The sequence below is a fragment of the Peromyscus maniculatus genome, chromosome 1 (assembly GCF_049852395.1).
Source record: "Peromyscus maniculatus bairdii isolate BWxNUB_F1_BW_parent chromosome 1, HU_Pman_BW_mat_3.1, whole genome shotgun sequence".
Lineage (NCBI taxonomy): Eukaryota > Metazoa > Chordata > Mammalia > Rodentia > Cricetidae > Peromyscus > Peromyscus maniculatus.
The window spans coordinates 3,682,502-3,699,765 of NC_134852.1; the positions used below are offsets into that span (position 1 = coordinate 3,682,502).

The 17,264-nt window shown below is 39.0% G+C and overlaps 1 protein-coding gene across 1 annotated transcript; it reads left to right on the forward strand.

Annotated features, from left to right (window-relative positions):
• The first annotated feature begins 516 nt into the window (after nucleotides 1-516).
• Nucleotides 517-11,853, forward strand: LOC102905892 (vomeronasal type-2 receptor 116-like). Its single transcript, XM_076573364.1, has 5 exons — nucleotides 517-786; nucleotides 1,083-1,886; nucleotides 2,808-3,035; nucleotides 6,413-6,536; nucleotides 10,934-11,853. Exons 1-5 carry the CDS (start codon nucleotides 661-663, stop codon nucleotides 11,851-11,853), a joined length of 2,202 nt encoding a protein of 733 aa, XP_076429479.1. The 5' UTR covers nucleotides 517-660.
• The last annotated feature ends 5,411 nt before the right edge of the window (nucleotides 11,854-17,264 follow it).

Here is a 17,264-nt window from a genome sequence, read left to right on the forward strand (position 1 = left end):
AGAGACCTAGGATAGAACCAAACATGAATGCCAAAAAAGTCAATGAATTATTGATATTATTCTGTTGTACTCATAAATTGATGTCTAGTCCAATTGTTTTAAGAGAGCCTTCATCAAGCAATCTATGGAAACAGATGTCCATTTGTTTTTTGATGTTTATTTTGATTTTCATTTTTTTTTTTGCAGAGCTGAGGACTGAACCCAGGGCCTTGTACTTGCTTAGAGTTCTACCACTGAGATAAATCCCCAAACTCTTTTGCATTTTTATGCATTTTTATTCTATTCTTAGTTTTGTGACAACCACTCTCATTAACTTTTTAGTTTTTTTTTTTTTCAAGCTCCCAAGCATCTCGTGTTTTTCCAACCTTACAAACCTGGGGAATTTGTCAAGCTATATCTGGAAAGACATGAAATGCATCATAGTGCTTGTATTAACTACAAAGAATTCATCTGGAGAGCCTTATTCATACTGAACCCTGTGTCATTTTTTTTAGGACACCAACTCCAAACTACCAGTTTATTCTGCCTATTGTTTTTGCTGTGGAAGAAATCAACAGGAGTCTATATCTTCTACCAAATGTGTCACTCAATTTTCACTTCATCCATAACAATTATCCTGGTAAACAGGTACTTCGACTTTTCATAGACTATATTGCAGCAATGCACATTGATATCCTTAACTACATCTGTGTAGATCTGACCAAATGTGAAGTAGTAATTACAGGACCAATATTATCAACATCTCTAAAGGTGACTCCAATTCTAAAGATCTCCAAATATATACAGGTAAGGTTGTTTGAGTGGGAAAGAATTGAATTTTTCTCCTTAGTTGGGATAGCCTGATGCTAAGGAGGATATGGGGGGGAGATTGGCTTCACTTTCATGTAAATCAGGTGATTTTCCTTGAACAAATTGTATAAATTTGATTTTTTTTCAGGATTCCAACAATGTAGTGTAACTGTAGTAATAGGGAAAATTGTCTTCCTGTCATTTCAAACTGGTGTTTCATCCCCTCACAGCTTCCATTGAGATTTCTGATAATCCTCTACCTCATGATGCTCCCTATGTTTTATGCCCTTCAGCTCACCTATGGACCTTTCCATTCTATCCTGAGTGATCGTGAACAATTTCCCAATCTGTATCAGATGGCCCCCAAGGACACAGCTCTGGCACTGGCCATGGTCTCTTTGATAATTCACTTCAACTGGAACTGGGTTGGGCTGACCATCTCAGATGATGTCCAGGGTCTCCAATTTCTCTCAGATCTGAGAGGAGAAAGTAGAGTCCAAAGAGTCTGTTTAGCCTTTGTGATGGTGATCCCATTCAACATTGAGTTATACATGTCAAGAGCTAAAGTGTATAACAACCAAATTGAGACATCATCCACAAATGTTGTTATCATTTATGGTGATACAGAGAGTACTCTAGCTGTGTGCTTTAGAATGTGGATATCACAGGGTATACAGAGAATATGGGTCACCACCTCACAGTGGGATTTCATTACAAGTAAGAGAGACTTCACCCTTGACTCATTCCATGGGACTCTTGCTTTTGCACACCACCATGCTGAGATTTCTGGTTTTAAAAATTTTGTTAAGACAATGAACCCAGCCAAATGCACAGACATATTCCTGGCAGGACTGGGGTGGATGTACTTTAGCTGTGAAGCCTCAGCATCTAACTGTAAGACATTGGAGAACTGTTCATCTAATGTCTCACTGGAATGGTTAATGCTACAGACTTTTGACACGGCCTTTAGTGATGATACTTATGATATATACAATGCTGTGCATGCTATGGCCCATGCTGTCCATGAAATGCTTCTTCAACACGTAAAAAACCAGCCAATCAACACCGTGAGAGCACTAGATTCTGGCTGCTCCCAGGTACTGTATCTTCCAATGGATGGTACTTGGTGTCATCAATGCCATATTCTTTAAGAGTTTCTTGCTTGCTGAAACCAATATTTGTCTTATATGTGATCGTCACTATAACAGATAGTTTGCATAAGTGTATTCACGTGATTCTGATAACACTGTAAGCTCTGTGGACCTTATCCCTCTTGATTATCGGAGAGAAATCACAGGAAATAGTGCTGAGATTCAGTTCAATACCTACTTGTGTGCCTGTGTGTGTGAGTATATTTGTGTCTGATTGTCTTTATGTCTTTGTGTTTGTTTCTATGTATGTGTTTGTGTCTTTATGGGTGTCTAAATGCACTTCTGTGACTTTGGATGTGTGTGTATAGATGTGCTTCTATGTATGTATAAATGTCTCTCTCCTGTGTTTGTGAGTAACTGTGTATATGAGCATATATATTTGCTGTGTGTACGTATGTCTCTTTGTGAATGTTTTTATCAGTGTGTTTCTCTGTGTGAGTTTTGTGTCTTTATGTGCCTGTGTGTCTCTGTATTTGTGTCTGTATCTGATTGCTTATGTCTATCTGTAGGTGTGTGTTAGTGTGTATGTGTGTGGTTGTATTATGTGTGCCTCTGCATGGGTATTTGTGTGGAATTGTGTGTGTGTGTGTGTGTGTGTGTGTGTGTGTGTGTGTGTGTGTGTTTGTAGGTGTGTGTGTATATGGTGTGTGTTTATATTTTGGGGTTGTGTATATGTCTGTGTTTATGTTTGATTGCTTTCACTGAGAGAACTAAAATCATATGAACAGAATGATTTCATTTATTCACATTCTTTCATTGAGTTTCTCCCTTGGGCACCTTCAATAAAGTTGCCTTGGGATGAAATCAGAACAGATTTTCAGACTTATAATAAGGGAATATAGATTAAAAAAGTTGCCTATCTTTTAGCTTTACCCATTTCTGAAGAATATGCACTTTATTAATCCTGTTGGAGATGTAATAAATATGAATCAGAAAGAAAAACTGCAAGCAGAGTATGGCATTTACCACATTTCTAATTTCCCCCATGGTGTTGGACTTAAGGTGAAAATAGGAGAGTTTAAGCCATATTTTCCACATGGTGAACAGCTCCATTTATATGAAGACATGATAAAGTGGACCACAGGAACTAGACAGGTGGGTCTGACCAAAAGGTACTGATGCACACCTCACAGCTGTAACCAGTGTCAAGTGAGGCCATTTGAGTTTCCCTGTGACTTAGTGAAATTAGAAGGATAGTCCTGTAAAGACTCCATTTTAAACTTCTATATGATGTTTCTCCATTTCAATTTTTAAAAAACATGATTTTTAGATAATTTTTTGAAACTTTAAGCCACACATATGATACAGTTTTATCATTTCAGAAACTCTATGATTTATAAACAATATAAACTAGATGACCAATGTTTGATATTATTCCCAGTAAAGTTATCAGTATTCTCTTGGTACCATTCTGATTGCTGCCCATTGCCTTTCTTCTCTTCTGTTAACTCTTTCAACTGCATGCTGAAAAGATTGAAGCTAATTGTAAGGAAAGATTTGGAACTAGGAACAGTTATGCAAGTCACTAATTTATATTCTATAATTTTAGTGAAGCACTTTGACCAGGAGGTCCTAGATTCCCGATTTCTCTAACAATACATCACATTTTCATGGACCACCTAAGATATTTTATTAATTATAACTTAAAGTTATTAAGTTATATAATAACATAAAGTTATTAATTATACCTTAAAGATATTAAGAGATCAAGAACTGAATACAAATTTGAGCCTAGGTGTAGGAGTGGGGGATTGAACAGCATGTGTGAGAGATTGCTGAGCCACCTCTCCATCCCTGAATCATAACTTCTGAAGGAATCCTTCATTAGAAGAGCATTTCTTTGCACCTTAGTTCTTGCATAGGTCATTCAAACAAACAAAGAAATGAACAATGAAATTTAAAAAAAGACTTGTATTGTTTCCTTAACTGGTTGGAGAGGTACTCATAGTCATCATAATTTGGCTTTGAGAAAATTTGTAAATAAAATATCCCATTATGTGTCCCCAGATATATTATAGATATTGATTCTGATATGTCTGGTTTTATAGTATCTGAACTACATTGCCTACTAGAATGTTGTGTGTTGGATTTGAAAGGGGTTTACTTCCAGACAGTGTGCAAACTTAATTTGAAGTGATAATTTCAAGTTGCTCAAATAGAGTTGAATCAAGAGTTAATATTCTATTTTCACAGTGATGAGAAAATTATGCTCAGAAAACAGAGCAAATAGGATGAATTTTTTGCTACCGGCCTGTTCCACTAGATCAGAGGCAAGCAATGAAATCACAAGCCTGATTCTATCAGGCCTAACTTGAACATTGCAAAATCATCAACCAAAAGGGTAGGCAGGACTAAAATCAACCCAATATGTACTATATTCTAGATATGCAAATCGTAATGCACATATGAAACCTGCAAACAGTGAGGCAGCATGACTCCAAATGATACAATCATAGGCTTATGTGACAGTGAACTCAATGACATATTAAACAAAGACTGCAAAGAATAATTGTAAGGATGTTCAAAAAATCAACGAGAAAATAAAAAAATCACCTCTAAGGACAATCCAATTAGATCACAAACACTTCAAATAATAAGGAATAGAGTGAAGATGTGACAAAAATTCAACAAAGGTACAATGACAATGAAGAATTCTCAATAACATTCTGAAAATGAAAGACAAACCAATTCAAATAACATACTGTATAAACCTATAAAACTTCTTACTCAGAGAATATCTCAAGTAGAAGACAGGATATTGAGACTTGAAACAAGACAGGTGAATTATAATTCAAACTATGCCAAAGAGAAAACAATAAGGAAGGTTGAAAAACTCACCAGAGACTTAGGGGACATCAACAAAAGACTAAATTAAGAAAGCACAGGCACAAGAGGAGGACAACATGTGAAAGGACCAAAGGTATTTCTAATAAAATGACAGGCAAAATTTTACCAAATGCTGGGGGAGTTATGGGCATCCAGTTAGAGGAGGCAGTCAGAAGGCCTAACAGACAGGTTCAGAAAAGGATATTTTGAATTTTGAATATTACTTAAAATCTGAATTAGGCAGAATAAAGAGGAAATTTAGGTTACAAGAGAGAAGATCAGTTTCATTGAAAGTCCCCATCATAATCACAGTACCTTTATTCATAGACACTTTAAAAGGAGGGAGTATCAATTATGTTTTAAACACAGACAAAATTTCCAACTTCAACTACTATACCCAGCAAAGCTATCCTTCATAATTTCTGGAAGATAGAAAAACTTGTAATCATGAACACAAACTGCAGGAATATATAGCTACTGGAACATCACTAAGGAAGACACTTCCAGACTGTCTTGACATGTCACACTCCTTCACACTGATTATTAAGACAAACAGTAGATGTCACAGGAATGTGTAGACTACACTAGATCACTAGACAGAAAAGCAAAGGTTTGAAATACATCAAAACTTACAAACACAAATTGACAATAATCACCAAATAGCTTTCATTAATAACTGAATTTGAAGAATCCCACTCTCTAATCAAAGGGCACAGACAGGGATTTAAAAAAAACAATACTGTCTTGCTACTGCACTCATAAAAAAGAATACAGTCTACAGAGTACAGTAAAAAGACCATTCCAGGTAAAATGAATCAGAAAGAAGAAAACTGTACTCTAATCAATGAACATGGACAGAGAAATCCTCAAGTAGATACTCGCTAACAGGTCTAAAGAGCACATTCAAAAGATCAAAACCTACACAAAAAAGAATTTATTACAGGGATGTAAGGCTGGTTCAACATATGCAAATCAATCAAGTATAATATGTCACATATATATGCTAGATTATAAATTGTATGCTCATTGAAAAAGATAGAGAAAAGGTCTTGAGCAATGGACAGCATTCCTTCAGAGACAGTAAACAATGAATTATGTAAAAAAAATCCCTTGAAAAATAAAAAGGACATTTCTTGACAAATTAACTTTGTATAAGACAAACCATAGATAACATTGTACAATATGGAGAGAAACTCAAAGCATTTCCACTAAATTCAGAAATGGAACAAAGTGTGGTGGTGCTTCCCAGAATTAATGAGCAACTAAAATTAGGTCATCAATATGGCCAGAGGTAGAGACAATTTCTCAATGAAGTTTCTCTTTTTTCTTGTATCTCTGCTTTGTGTCAAGTTGACAAAGCTAAGCTGCACAATGGGTGGGTAGGATGTTTAGTTCAGGCATTCCAGTGGTGACACAACATATACTCCTAGATCTTCCTGAACTTTTAGTAGTTTGGAAGCACCTCAATGTTTCATCAATTTGTTGTCACATATTCATGTGTGGATTTGTACAAAGTCCTGAAAGAAATGTGTTCACTCAGGTCATGTATAGAAAGAAAACTTGTTAATTTCTCAACATGATGAGATGCTCTAACTATTGTAGGCGTAGTCAGACTCCTGGCCCAGCATCTGTCTGATTTTCCTCAGATGCCCTCTGCTGTGTGCAGTGTTGATTGTCATCCTGGATTCAGAAAATTCCATCAAGAAGGAATGGCAACCTGCTGTTTTGATTGCACCCCTTGCCCAGCAAATGAGATTTCCAATGAGACAGGTAAGTGTTGACTGCAGGGAGAAATCCTTCAGACTGACTGACTTCTGCTATCCACACTGCTCTTTCAAATGGGCCTAGAAGGCTATTGCACTGCTGTGTGGTATTCACCAGAGAAGACTGCTCAGACATAGGTTTAAGCCAAATAAAGTCATCATTAGCTGGATGTCAACTACAGTTGGTGTACAGGACCCCAGTGTAGCACTGAGCCTTTCTCAGGGTGGGATTTGAAGCAAAAGAACCATGTTTCGGGTTGACATACTTCAGTTACCAAGAATAGTGAGCCGAATGCAGATCTACAGAAGCTAAAAAAACAAAGTCAGTATATTTTGAGACTTTTCCAGAACTGGAAGAAAGATGATGGATTAGGCCTTTGCTTCACTTTGGCATGTGGTGCTGCTAGGTGGTGAGTTTTATAGTCTGAGTGGTACTTCTGTCATGAAGTTAGTCGAGCTAGGGAGCATGTGGGGACCTACTAAGGTCTGTGGCCCTTTTACACTACAAATAAAATCTATTCCTTTCCTAATTTTGTTTTACAAGTATGTGATCAATAATAATGTCCTTATACATTACAACCTGTGCCTTCACATATATCTTTGACTCACTGTAAAAGCATTGCTGGTAGTATTTTGTAAAAGAAAGTTTTTTGAGAAATCAAACAGCCCTGTGAGGGAATTCTATACTGTATCTCTCCCAATCTTTATATCCCTGTAAAGGTACATGTAGACTAGATTGTAGTCATGAGTCTTTGTAATAGTTGGTTATTCATTTATCCTTCTTGAATGTATGTATGTGTTTGTGTGTGAGTTTATGTGCAGGAGTTTGTGGAGGCCAAAATAGTGCATACAAGCCCCAGGAACTTGAGTTACAGACAGGTATAAGCTTCTTCATGGATGCTGAGTCCAAACCCTTGTTCTCTGCAGAGGTGTAAGCACTCTTAACTGTTGAGTCATCTCCTGCCACTGAAGTCATGAATTGTACACAACTTGTTCTTGCCACTGCACACAAACACTGCTGACAAAGAGAGAGATTGAGTCACCCTGTGTTGGGATGGTAAATAAGTATTGTGTGGTGGTGGGCATGCTATTTATACAGCATTTGATGAATGGGTAGTATTTTGTGTTGTCATTTAGCTAACATGTGAGTGGGGAAGACAGCATGAAGATGTGAATTTAGGGTGGAACCATAAGGCTGCAATGGGAACCTGATATGGAAAATTTGGGAGGATGCACGTGCTCTTACTTCCATGTGAGGGAGGTTTTCGGAGAGTTTTGAGACTGATGCCATTGTAGGTTGTGGTGAATAAAGTGTTGTAATTGTGGGGAAAATTACTAGAAACAGCTAAACACAAAACAGCACTTGATTTCATATCAAAAAAATGGGGAAAAGTGTGAACACTTGATGTAGAGAAAGACAGGTGTCCCACTTAAAATTTTTGTACACAGTAGCAATGAATGTCACAATAATATAGATAAAATAGTTTTGTAGTTAAAAGAAACAGCCACAATTATTTCAATGATAGTTTGGCATACACAATCCATATAAGTCAACTGGTTATTGATTTGGAGATGTCCAAATTCAAAGGAGAGTCCAGAATTGTTTTTGTCATTGTCTATAATGCAAAGAACGTTTAAAAAAGACATTTAGGGCATTGGAGAAATGTCTCTGTAGTCGTATTGTGTTCCCCAAAATACTGTGTACCCTGATAAACTCATCTGGGGTCAGAGAACAGAATAGTCACTAGATACTTAGCATAGGCAGTGGTAGCTCATGCCTTTAATTCTAGCATTCCAGAGGCAAAAATCCATGTGTTTAATGATACAGCCTAGCATGGTGACTCACACCTTTAATCCCAGGGACTAGTGGTAGAAAGCAGGAAGGTATATAAGGTGTGAGGACCAGAAACTAGAAGCATTTGCCTGGTTAAGCTTTCAGGCTTCTAGCAGCAGTTCAGCTGAGACCCATTCTGGATGAGGACTCAGAGGCCTCCAGTCTGAGGAAAGAGGATCAGCTGAGGATCTGGAAGGTGAGGTAGCTGTGGCTTGTTCTGTCTCTCTGACCTTCTAGTGTTCATCCCAATAACTGGCCTCAGGTTTGATTTTATTAATAAGACCTGTTAAGATTCCTGCTACATGTCTCAGTGGTTAAGAACATGGGATGTTCTTCCAGAGGTCCCGAGTTCAATTTCCAGAAACCACATGGTGGCTCATGACTATCTGTAATGAGATTTGGTGCCCTCTTCTTGTGTGCAGGCATACATGCAAGCAGAGAACAGTATACATAATAAATAATTAAATCTTTAAAAAAATATTTAAGGTCAATGAGAAGAGTTAGCAGGTAAATCTCTTGCCTCAAATCTGATGACCTGAGTTCATCTTAGGAAGCCCATTGAAATGAGATGGAGCCAACACCTACAAGATGGCTTCTTGACAACTTGCACTTTTCACAACACACACACACACACACACACACACACACACACACACACACACACCCTCAAACAAACACACACACACAAACAAACACACATGTGTAATAAACAAACAGAATGTAATAAAATTGATTTAAGATAATAAGTATAAAGGGTATTTATAATAAAAATACCAACAAATAATAAACAAAAACTTTATGTTTTTGAATATTTGAATTAGGCATATGTAGAGGGTAGCAAGTCCATACAGGGTCAGGTCTATGTGAAGGCATCTGTAACCAGAGTTACAGGTACTAATATGGCACTTTACATGTACTGGGAACTGGACTTAGTCCCCCCTGTAACAACAGACCATGTTCTTAACAGCTGAGCTATCTTTCCAGCCCCTAAAAGAACAACAAACAAAAAAATGTAATCATAGCTGGCCATAAATGCTAGGTTGGTTTTATTCATGGAATGACTTAAAATCCTGGAAGTTTTATTATCCACAATTTAGCACAATTACAATGATATTTCACTACTCGCTGTGGTGGAAAGTACAAATTATGAATGGGGTATTATTGTTCAATTCAAATATTCTGTGTTATCACTCTCATTTGGGAGTTCTTATGTTGTCTTGTTCATGCTGTTTTACCAATAACTCTTTCACCATTGAGTACATCAGTAGAACCTAGGTCTGTTGTAGGACACAGAAGTTTCCTAGGTATATCTGAGCTTGCGTTACCAGCAGGGCTGCATAAGAGGATGATTGGACTTCGGGCCTGGGTACTAGGTGTTTGGTATTGTCTACATTTAGTTGTATCTAGCAAGGGGGAGGTCTTTTGCCTCTAGCCTTGGCATTAATATAAAGAGCCCTTGGGAATAAAGTTCTGGGCTGGTGAATTTGAATCTAGGCTCCTCTGAGGCGCTCTCTCTCTCTCTCTCTCTCTCTCTCTCTCTCTCTCTCTCTCTCTCTCTCTCTTCTATATTTCTATCAAAATCTCTTATCCCCCATTTTCCAAGAACACCTAGGGGGAAAGTCCCCACAGAGTTTTCATATAGAAGGAAATTATTGAAGGAATTAGGTGCTCTGTGCTCACAAAGGTGGTGATATAAGATAAAAGATTTCTGGGTATTATATTTGAATAGAGTTTTCTACCTGTAATATTAGGATTATTTCACTTTATAAACTGTTGGGTATCCCTACTCTCCAATGAGGACACAGCTAAGGGCAACATATTTAATTAATTTATCTTTAAAATGTTATACATAAGTAAGTAGGTGCTCTATGCTCCCAAAGTGCTGATATAAGATACAAGAATTCTGGGTGCTATGTATGTATGTATAGTGTTTTCTACATTAACAGTATGATTATTTTATTTTATACACTGTTTAGTGACCCTGTTCACTGATGAGGACACAACTAAAAGCATCATATTTCATTAATTTTTCTTGAGAATTTCATACATCATTATAAAACCTATCTCTCCCCATTCTGTTTCCCACACATCACATATAAAAAATCTCTCAAACTCATGAGCTCTTTTTCATTTACTATTTTCAAACACTCATTTTCATTTACTGCTTTCACACACATGTGCACTTGCACTCAGACACACACACAATAGATTCATTTTTTTTGTGCTCAGCTACTCATGTATTTGGTGGTGATCATATGGGAATTTAAAAAAAAGCTGTAAGAGTTTTCATATTGGATAAGACCAAATCTCCATCTCTCATGAGGGCATCACTTCTAATTCAGACAGAAAGATTCATATTATAAAATGATATGTGTTTGTCAGAAGGATCTGTGTTTGTCCTTGAAGAAGATAGGCATTATGAACTGGAAGCATTGCTCTTCAGAAAAGTCTCATTTACATCTTTATCAATAAAGTGTGTGGATGCTGTAAAGTTTCCAAAAAACAATGGCATGGCCGGTCCATAAGAAATGCTGAAGTTACACTAACAATACTTTTGCTTTCTGCTTCAGATATGGATCAGTGTATGAAGTGTCCAGAGGACCAGTATGCCAATGCAGAACAGAACCACTGCCTGTACAAAGATGTGACATTTCTGGCCTTTTATGACCCCTTGGGGATGACTCTGTCTTGTATGGCCTTGTGTTTGTTTGCATTCACCATTCTGGTTCTTGGGATCTTTGTGAAGCACCAAGACACTCCTATTGTGAGGGCCAATAACCTCACTCTCAGCTACATCCTGCTCATCTCCCTTATCTTCTGTTTCCTCTGTTCCTTGCTCTTCATCGGCCATCCCAACTCAGCTACCTGTATGCTGCAGCAGATAACATATGGAGTTTCATTCACTGTGGCTGTTTCCACCGTGTTGGCCAAGACAATTACTGTGGTTTTAGCTTTCAAAGTCACTACTCCTGGAAGAAGGATGAAGTGGCTCCTGGTATCAGGGGCACCAACCTACATCATTCCTTTCTGCACCATCATCCAAATTATTCTCTGTGCATTCTGGCTGGGAGTTTCTCCTCCCTCTGTTGACATTGATGCACACTCTGAGCATGGCCACATCATCATTGTGTGCAACAAGGGTTCAGTAACTGCATTCTATTCTGTCTTAGGATACCTGGGCTCCCTGTTCCTGGGGAGCTTCACTGTGGCTTTCTTGGTCAGGAATCTCCCTGACACATTCAATGAAGCCAAATTCTTGACATTCAGCATGCTGTTGTTCTACACTGTCTGGGTCACTTTTCTCCCTGTCTACCACAGCACCAAGGGCAAGGTCATGGTGGCTGTGGAGGTCTTTTCCATCTTAGCCTCCAGTGCTGGCTTGCTGGGATGCATCTTTGTCCCTAAGTGCTACATCATTTTGGTAAGACCAGAGAGAAATTCTCTTCAAAAGTTAAGGGAGAAAACATTTTCCAGGACTCACATTTCATAAATTTCAACTGTCAAATTTAATGTTGGTACAGAACCAACTGTTAGGATACAATGCAAGATTATTCATTAGCTAATGACTCTCACTGTTTCTTGTAATGGTGTTGTTTATCAGTGTCATGTATGCTACTTTTATGTATATTGCACCCCATAAATTTCTACTCAGCCACCAATTTCTATAGGACTTTGCTTTTGGACATTAGTGATGAGTGGAAGTGTTCTTTTTGTGTGTAAAATGTAACAAGATTTGAAATTAACTCAGAGGTTTCTTTTGGATAACTTAGTGAATGTAAGACTTTGACAGCAATTGATTATTGGAGAAATTGAAGGAAGTTTGTGATCTCATGTTTGCAGATGAAGGTAATAAATTGCTACCCCTTGTAGGCCAGAAGACTACAGAATCCTGATGCATCTTTGGATTTAGCGAAGTAGAACTTAGGAGTGACATGGATGTTTCAATAAACAGATATTGCAGAATATTGCAGAAGCTGGAGAGATGTCTCAGCAGACAAAATCATGTACTGCTCTTGAAAAGTGACAGAGTTCAATACACAGACATCATAAAATGCATTTTACACCCCCCTGTAACAGTATCTCGATGGGATCAATGTCCTCTTTGGACCACCAAAGATTGTTATGCACACACACACACACACACACACACACACACACACACACACACACACACCAGAATCCAAACCTTTTCTGTCTGTCACTAGAAAATAAAGAGATTTCTGTGGGATAATAATAAAATGAAACATACTAAGAAAAAACAAAACAATAGCACATTAGATTGAACAAAACAAACAAAAAGAAGGAAAGGAGCCCAAGAAAAATCAGATAAATCAGAGAACCACTTGGTTGCACATTCTCAGTCCCATAAAACTATAAAGTTGTAGCCATTGTACATAGTCAAAGAAACTAGTAGGGTAAAATGAGAGAAGAAAAAAAAAGAAGAGGAAACAAAACAAAATGAAACAAAACAAAAAAAGATTAAAACAACAAAGAAATAAAGAAACAAAAAAGGAAAACACCCTGACATGATATTGTGAGACAAGAAACATCCAAAGATGCCACAGAGTTCATTTTCTGTTGGTCAACTACTGTTACACATGCGTTCAACTCTGCCTCCTGAGGGCTGGGATTAAAGGCAATGACTACCACCACTGAGGGCTCTTCTTAATCACCACTAATTTCTCAACTCCAGCCAGTCAGCATCCAGTATCTCAGTAAAACAAAGGTTTCCCTTTAGCAGATGGCCCAGTTCAAAGAGGGTAGTGACATCCCCAGGCTGGTGGTCCTGAGTTCTATAAGAAAGCAGGCTGAGCAAGGCAGTAAGCAGCACCTCTCCATGGCCTCTGCCTCAGTTCCTGTTTGATTTTGGTCCTGGCTTCCTGCAATGATGGACTCAAATGTGAAAATGTATGCAAAATAAGCCTTTTTTTCCAACTTGGTTTTTGGCCATGTTGTTTTATTGTAGCTATAGAAACTCTAACTAAGACAATGTGGTACCAGGAGTGGGGTCTTGTTTTGACAGACCTGACCATGTTGTTTTGTAGGAGGACTATGGAGGGACTTTGAAACATTGTGTAAGAAAATTCTTTGAGTGTTTACCTAATGGGAGCTGTTATGAGTAGCTTGGAATATAAGAATGTTGAGTGCAGTGCAGAAAATGGGAGAATGGCTTGTGAAGTTTAAAGACGCTATTGGAGCCATTTGTTATTTTGAATTAAGATTCTGTGGTCCTGGTTATCTGGGCCTGAATAACCAGCTATGATTAACAAAATATCTGAGCCGGGCGGTGGTGGCGCACGCCTTTAATCCCAGCACTCGGGAGGCAGAGCCAGGCGGATCTCTGTGAGTTCGAGGCCAGCCTGGGCTACCAAGTGAGTTCCAGGAAAGGCGCAAAGCTACACTGAGAAACCCTGTCTCGAAAAACAAAAAACAAAACAAAAAAAAAAAAAATATCTGAACTGCTAAAGGGAAACCTTTGTTTTACTGAGATACTGGATGCTGGTTGGCTGGAGTTGAGAAATTAGTGGTGATTAAGAAGAGCCCTCGGTGGTGGTAGTGCTTGCCTTTAATCCCAGCACTCAGGAGGCAGAGCAAGTCGGATCTCTGTGAGTTCAAGGCCAGCCTAGGCTATAGAGTGAGTTCCAGGACAGGTACTAAAAGTACAATAAGAAACCATGTCTCAAAAAAAGCACAGCATTGCTGAGTTGAAATCTTCTGAGAAGTGGTTCCTGTTGGGACACGGATGCTGTGTCCCAGAGGCAGTTGTATTTCATGCTGGCAGTCAAATTTGATAGTGTGAGTGTCACCCAGATGGTACTGGCTTTGTAGGCATGAATTGGCCATGGATTCCAGCTGAGGTTTGGCACTGTGAGAAGCCAGGAGATGCCATTGTTGAAGGTGGAAGTACACTAGCAGTTGAAGGTCCAAAATTAAAGGTGTCATACAGAGAATTTGAGACTTGGAACCATGAAGAGATTCCATGAGAGGCATTGATGAAAGTGCAGCAATGTTGCAGCAGAAGACCCATCATTGTGGTTGATGTCAGTACTGCGGGGTGACTGACAAGAACAGCAGCAGCTATAGAGTGGAGCCATCCTGAGGCTGGAAGGCAACTTGTGTGTGCTGCAGATGATGGAGCTGAAGAAGTGTCCTAAGCCCTTTGGAGAAGCCCAGAAGATAGTAAGTGGATCCAGACATTGGAATTCGAACTATTACATAGTTGGAGAGTAGATTTTATTTGTCAGAGAGAGACTGTTTTGTGCCTTTCCTTCTAGAAGCAACGAATTATTTAACCTAATTTTTATTTTTTAAGAACCCACATGGGAGATTTCAAACTACTAAAAACATTTTTGGGTTTTAAAAGATCTGGATATGATATAGGGACTGATTTTTCTGTTTTTTTTTTTTTTTTTTTTTTTTTTTTTTTTTTTTTTTGAGACAGGGTTTCTCTGTGTAGTACTGGCAGACCTGGAACTCACTCTGTAGATCTGACTGGTTTTGAAAGCACAGATATCTACCTGTTTCCATCTTCTGAGTGCTGGGGGTAAAGGTTTGTGACACCACTGCCCAGCAAGACTGCATTTTTAAAAAAAAAAGATTTATTTATTATGTATAATGTTCTGCATGCATGTATTTCTGAATACCAGAATAAGGCTCCAGCACTGATTATAGCTGGTAGTGAGCCAACATGCAATAGCTTGTAGTTGAGCTCAGGACGTCTGGAAGATCTGCCAGTACTCTTAACCTCTGAGTGAAATTTTAGTGTGTTCCATTGTGGGACACTTAAAACTGTGGGATATTTTGAAGTTACTTATGTTTTTAAAAATACTTGTTTATTTTTATTTTTTGTGCATTGGTGTCTTCCCTGAATGTATATCTGTGTCAAGGATTTGGATCCCATGGAAGAAAGTTACAGACGAATGTGAGCTGCCATGTTGGTGCTTGTACTTGAACCTGGGTTCTCAGGAAGAGTAACCAGTGCTGTTAAACGCTGAGCCATCTCTCCAGCCCCTACTTAGAATTTAATGTGAGACCTCGGGGATGAATGGGAAAGGAAAGGTACCTTTGTGGTGATGTATTTGTGTGTCAAGATTATATGGGGTCAATTGTGCTGGATTGTTTCCTACCAACTTGACACATCTGAGTCACCACATCTAAAGTCATCTGAGAAGAGGGGACATCAATTAAATGAATGCCTTGAGCACTTATGACCATAGGGCCAGCTCTTCCCTATCAACCAGGCATTACTGGGTGAGGGAAGGGGGCAGAAGCAAGCTCATGCCTACCCATGCCATGACCAGACAGATGTCATGTGGTCATAGGAATGGGAGAACTATCTCTGACCCCCAGCAGCTGCAACACTTGGGAGAGCAAACCTCATACTTCAGGAGAAAATAAGAATATAGCCAAACCTGTTAGTGTGGTTGTGAATGAGCCAGCTTAAAAATTGTGAGCATGGGAGATCTGTCCCTGTTACACATCTGTCTTGAGGTGGTATCTTGGAGTAGAGTTGCCCTCCTCCCCGATGCCCATCAATATCTGGGGCAAGTGATAGAGCTGGCTTTGTGGTCATAGCGTGGGAGAGCTATACCTGACCCCTACCAGTGCAATACTTGGGAGAGCAGCCCCTGTATCTCACTCACCAGTGCAGCACAGTGGATCCATACTTGTTAGTGCAGGTGTGTGTGAGCCAGCCCCAAAGTTGTAAGCATGGGAGAGTTGTCCCCTTTTGACATCTGGTAGACCAATCCTACAGTTTCACAGGCCCAGACCTAAGGATATGACTTCACCTGTGCCACTATCCACCCCATCTATGATCTGCTGGAGCTTGTGAAGAGACCTGGTCTGTAGACCTAAAGTCTCAAGATTTCTAAAACACAGGGCAACAACAGCTTATCCAGGAGGAGCCCTAGTGAGGGCCCGGAATCGATAAGATAGTAGAAACCAAAGGCCTCGAACCAGACCAATAACTCTTTGCAATGAACACTTGCAAGTAAAGATAGATGCACAAAGGGATTTACGGCGTGAATCATTGTCTCACACTGCAGCTTCCATGATGAGATTAAAAAAAATTTCCCTTATTTTATTTTATTCCATTTTCCATTTTTTCTCTTATAAACACACTTTTCCCCTTATACACACACACACACACACACACACACACACACACACACACACACACAATGTATTTGAATGGAGCAGCCAACTGAACAAAGTGTATTTTCATGAGAATGAGGGATGTACATCATGGGAAGAGTCCTGGGGCTTTATAGACATATGAAGCATCCTCTTCTTTTGGGTACCCTGTGTGTATAAGAATGTGTGCCAGTCCCCATCTTCTTTATGGATTATTATTACTCTTGTCTTCCTGACTGACTTGGCTCTCTCAGACATGGTTCCCTTAGTCTTTGTTCACATACAGGCATCACACAGACTGGTTCTGAAGCTGAGTGCCAAGCATCTTCTGCTGATTCTTTCTGGAGTTCAGGATATAGAGAAGCCTCTGCTTCAATGGCTGCAAATGGCCTTCCTGGATTGTAGGTCTTTCCCAGTCTGTATGAGTTGAAGGAATATGCACCAATTAGCAAAAGGTGAAGGACTCTGAGGAAGTGACAAGATAAAGGCTGCTTGGATGTTTAGAATAACACAGAGAAGTGCGAACAGAGTCAGTGGGAGTAGTTACATCTGGGCATTTGACACAGGGCATCATAATGCAAGAGAGGCTCCAGGTGTTGACTGCAGATTGGCTGTTCTGGTTGACATTTGGTGTTGGGTTATAAAATGAGGTCCTGAATTTGCAATAACTTAGTATGTAGCTCATTATGTAGTGTTCTGTTACAGTATAATCTTTATGAAAAGTTACATCGAATGTGAATAATTTGAATTTCTTCAGAATAAAAC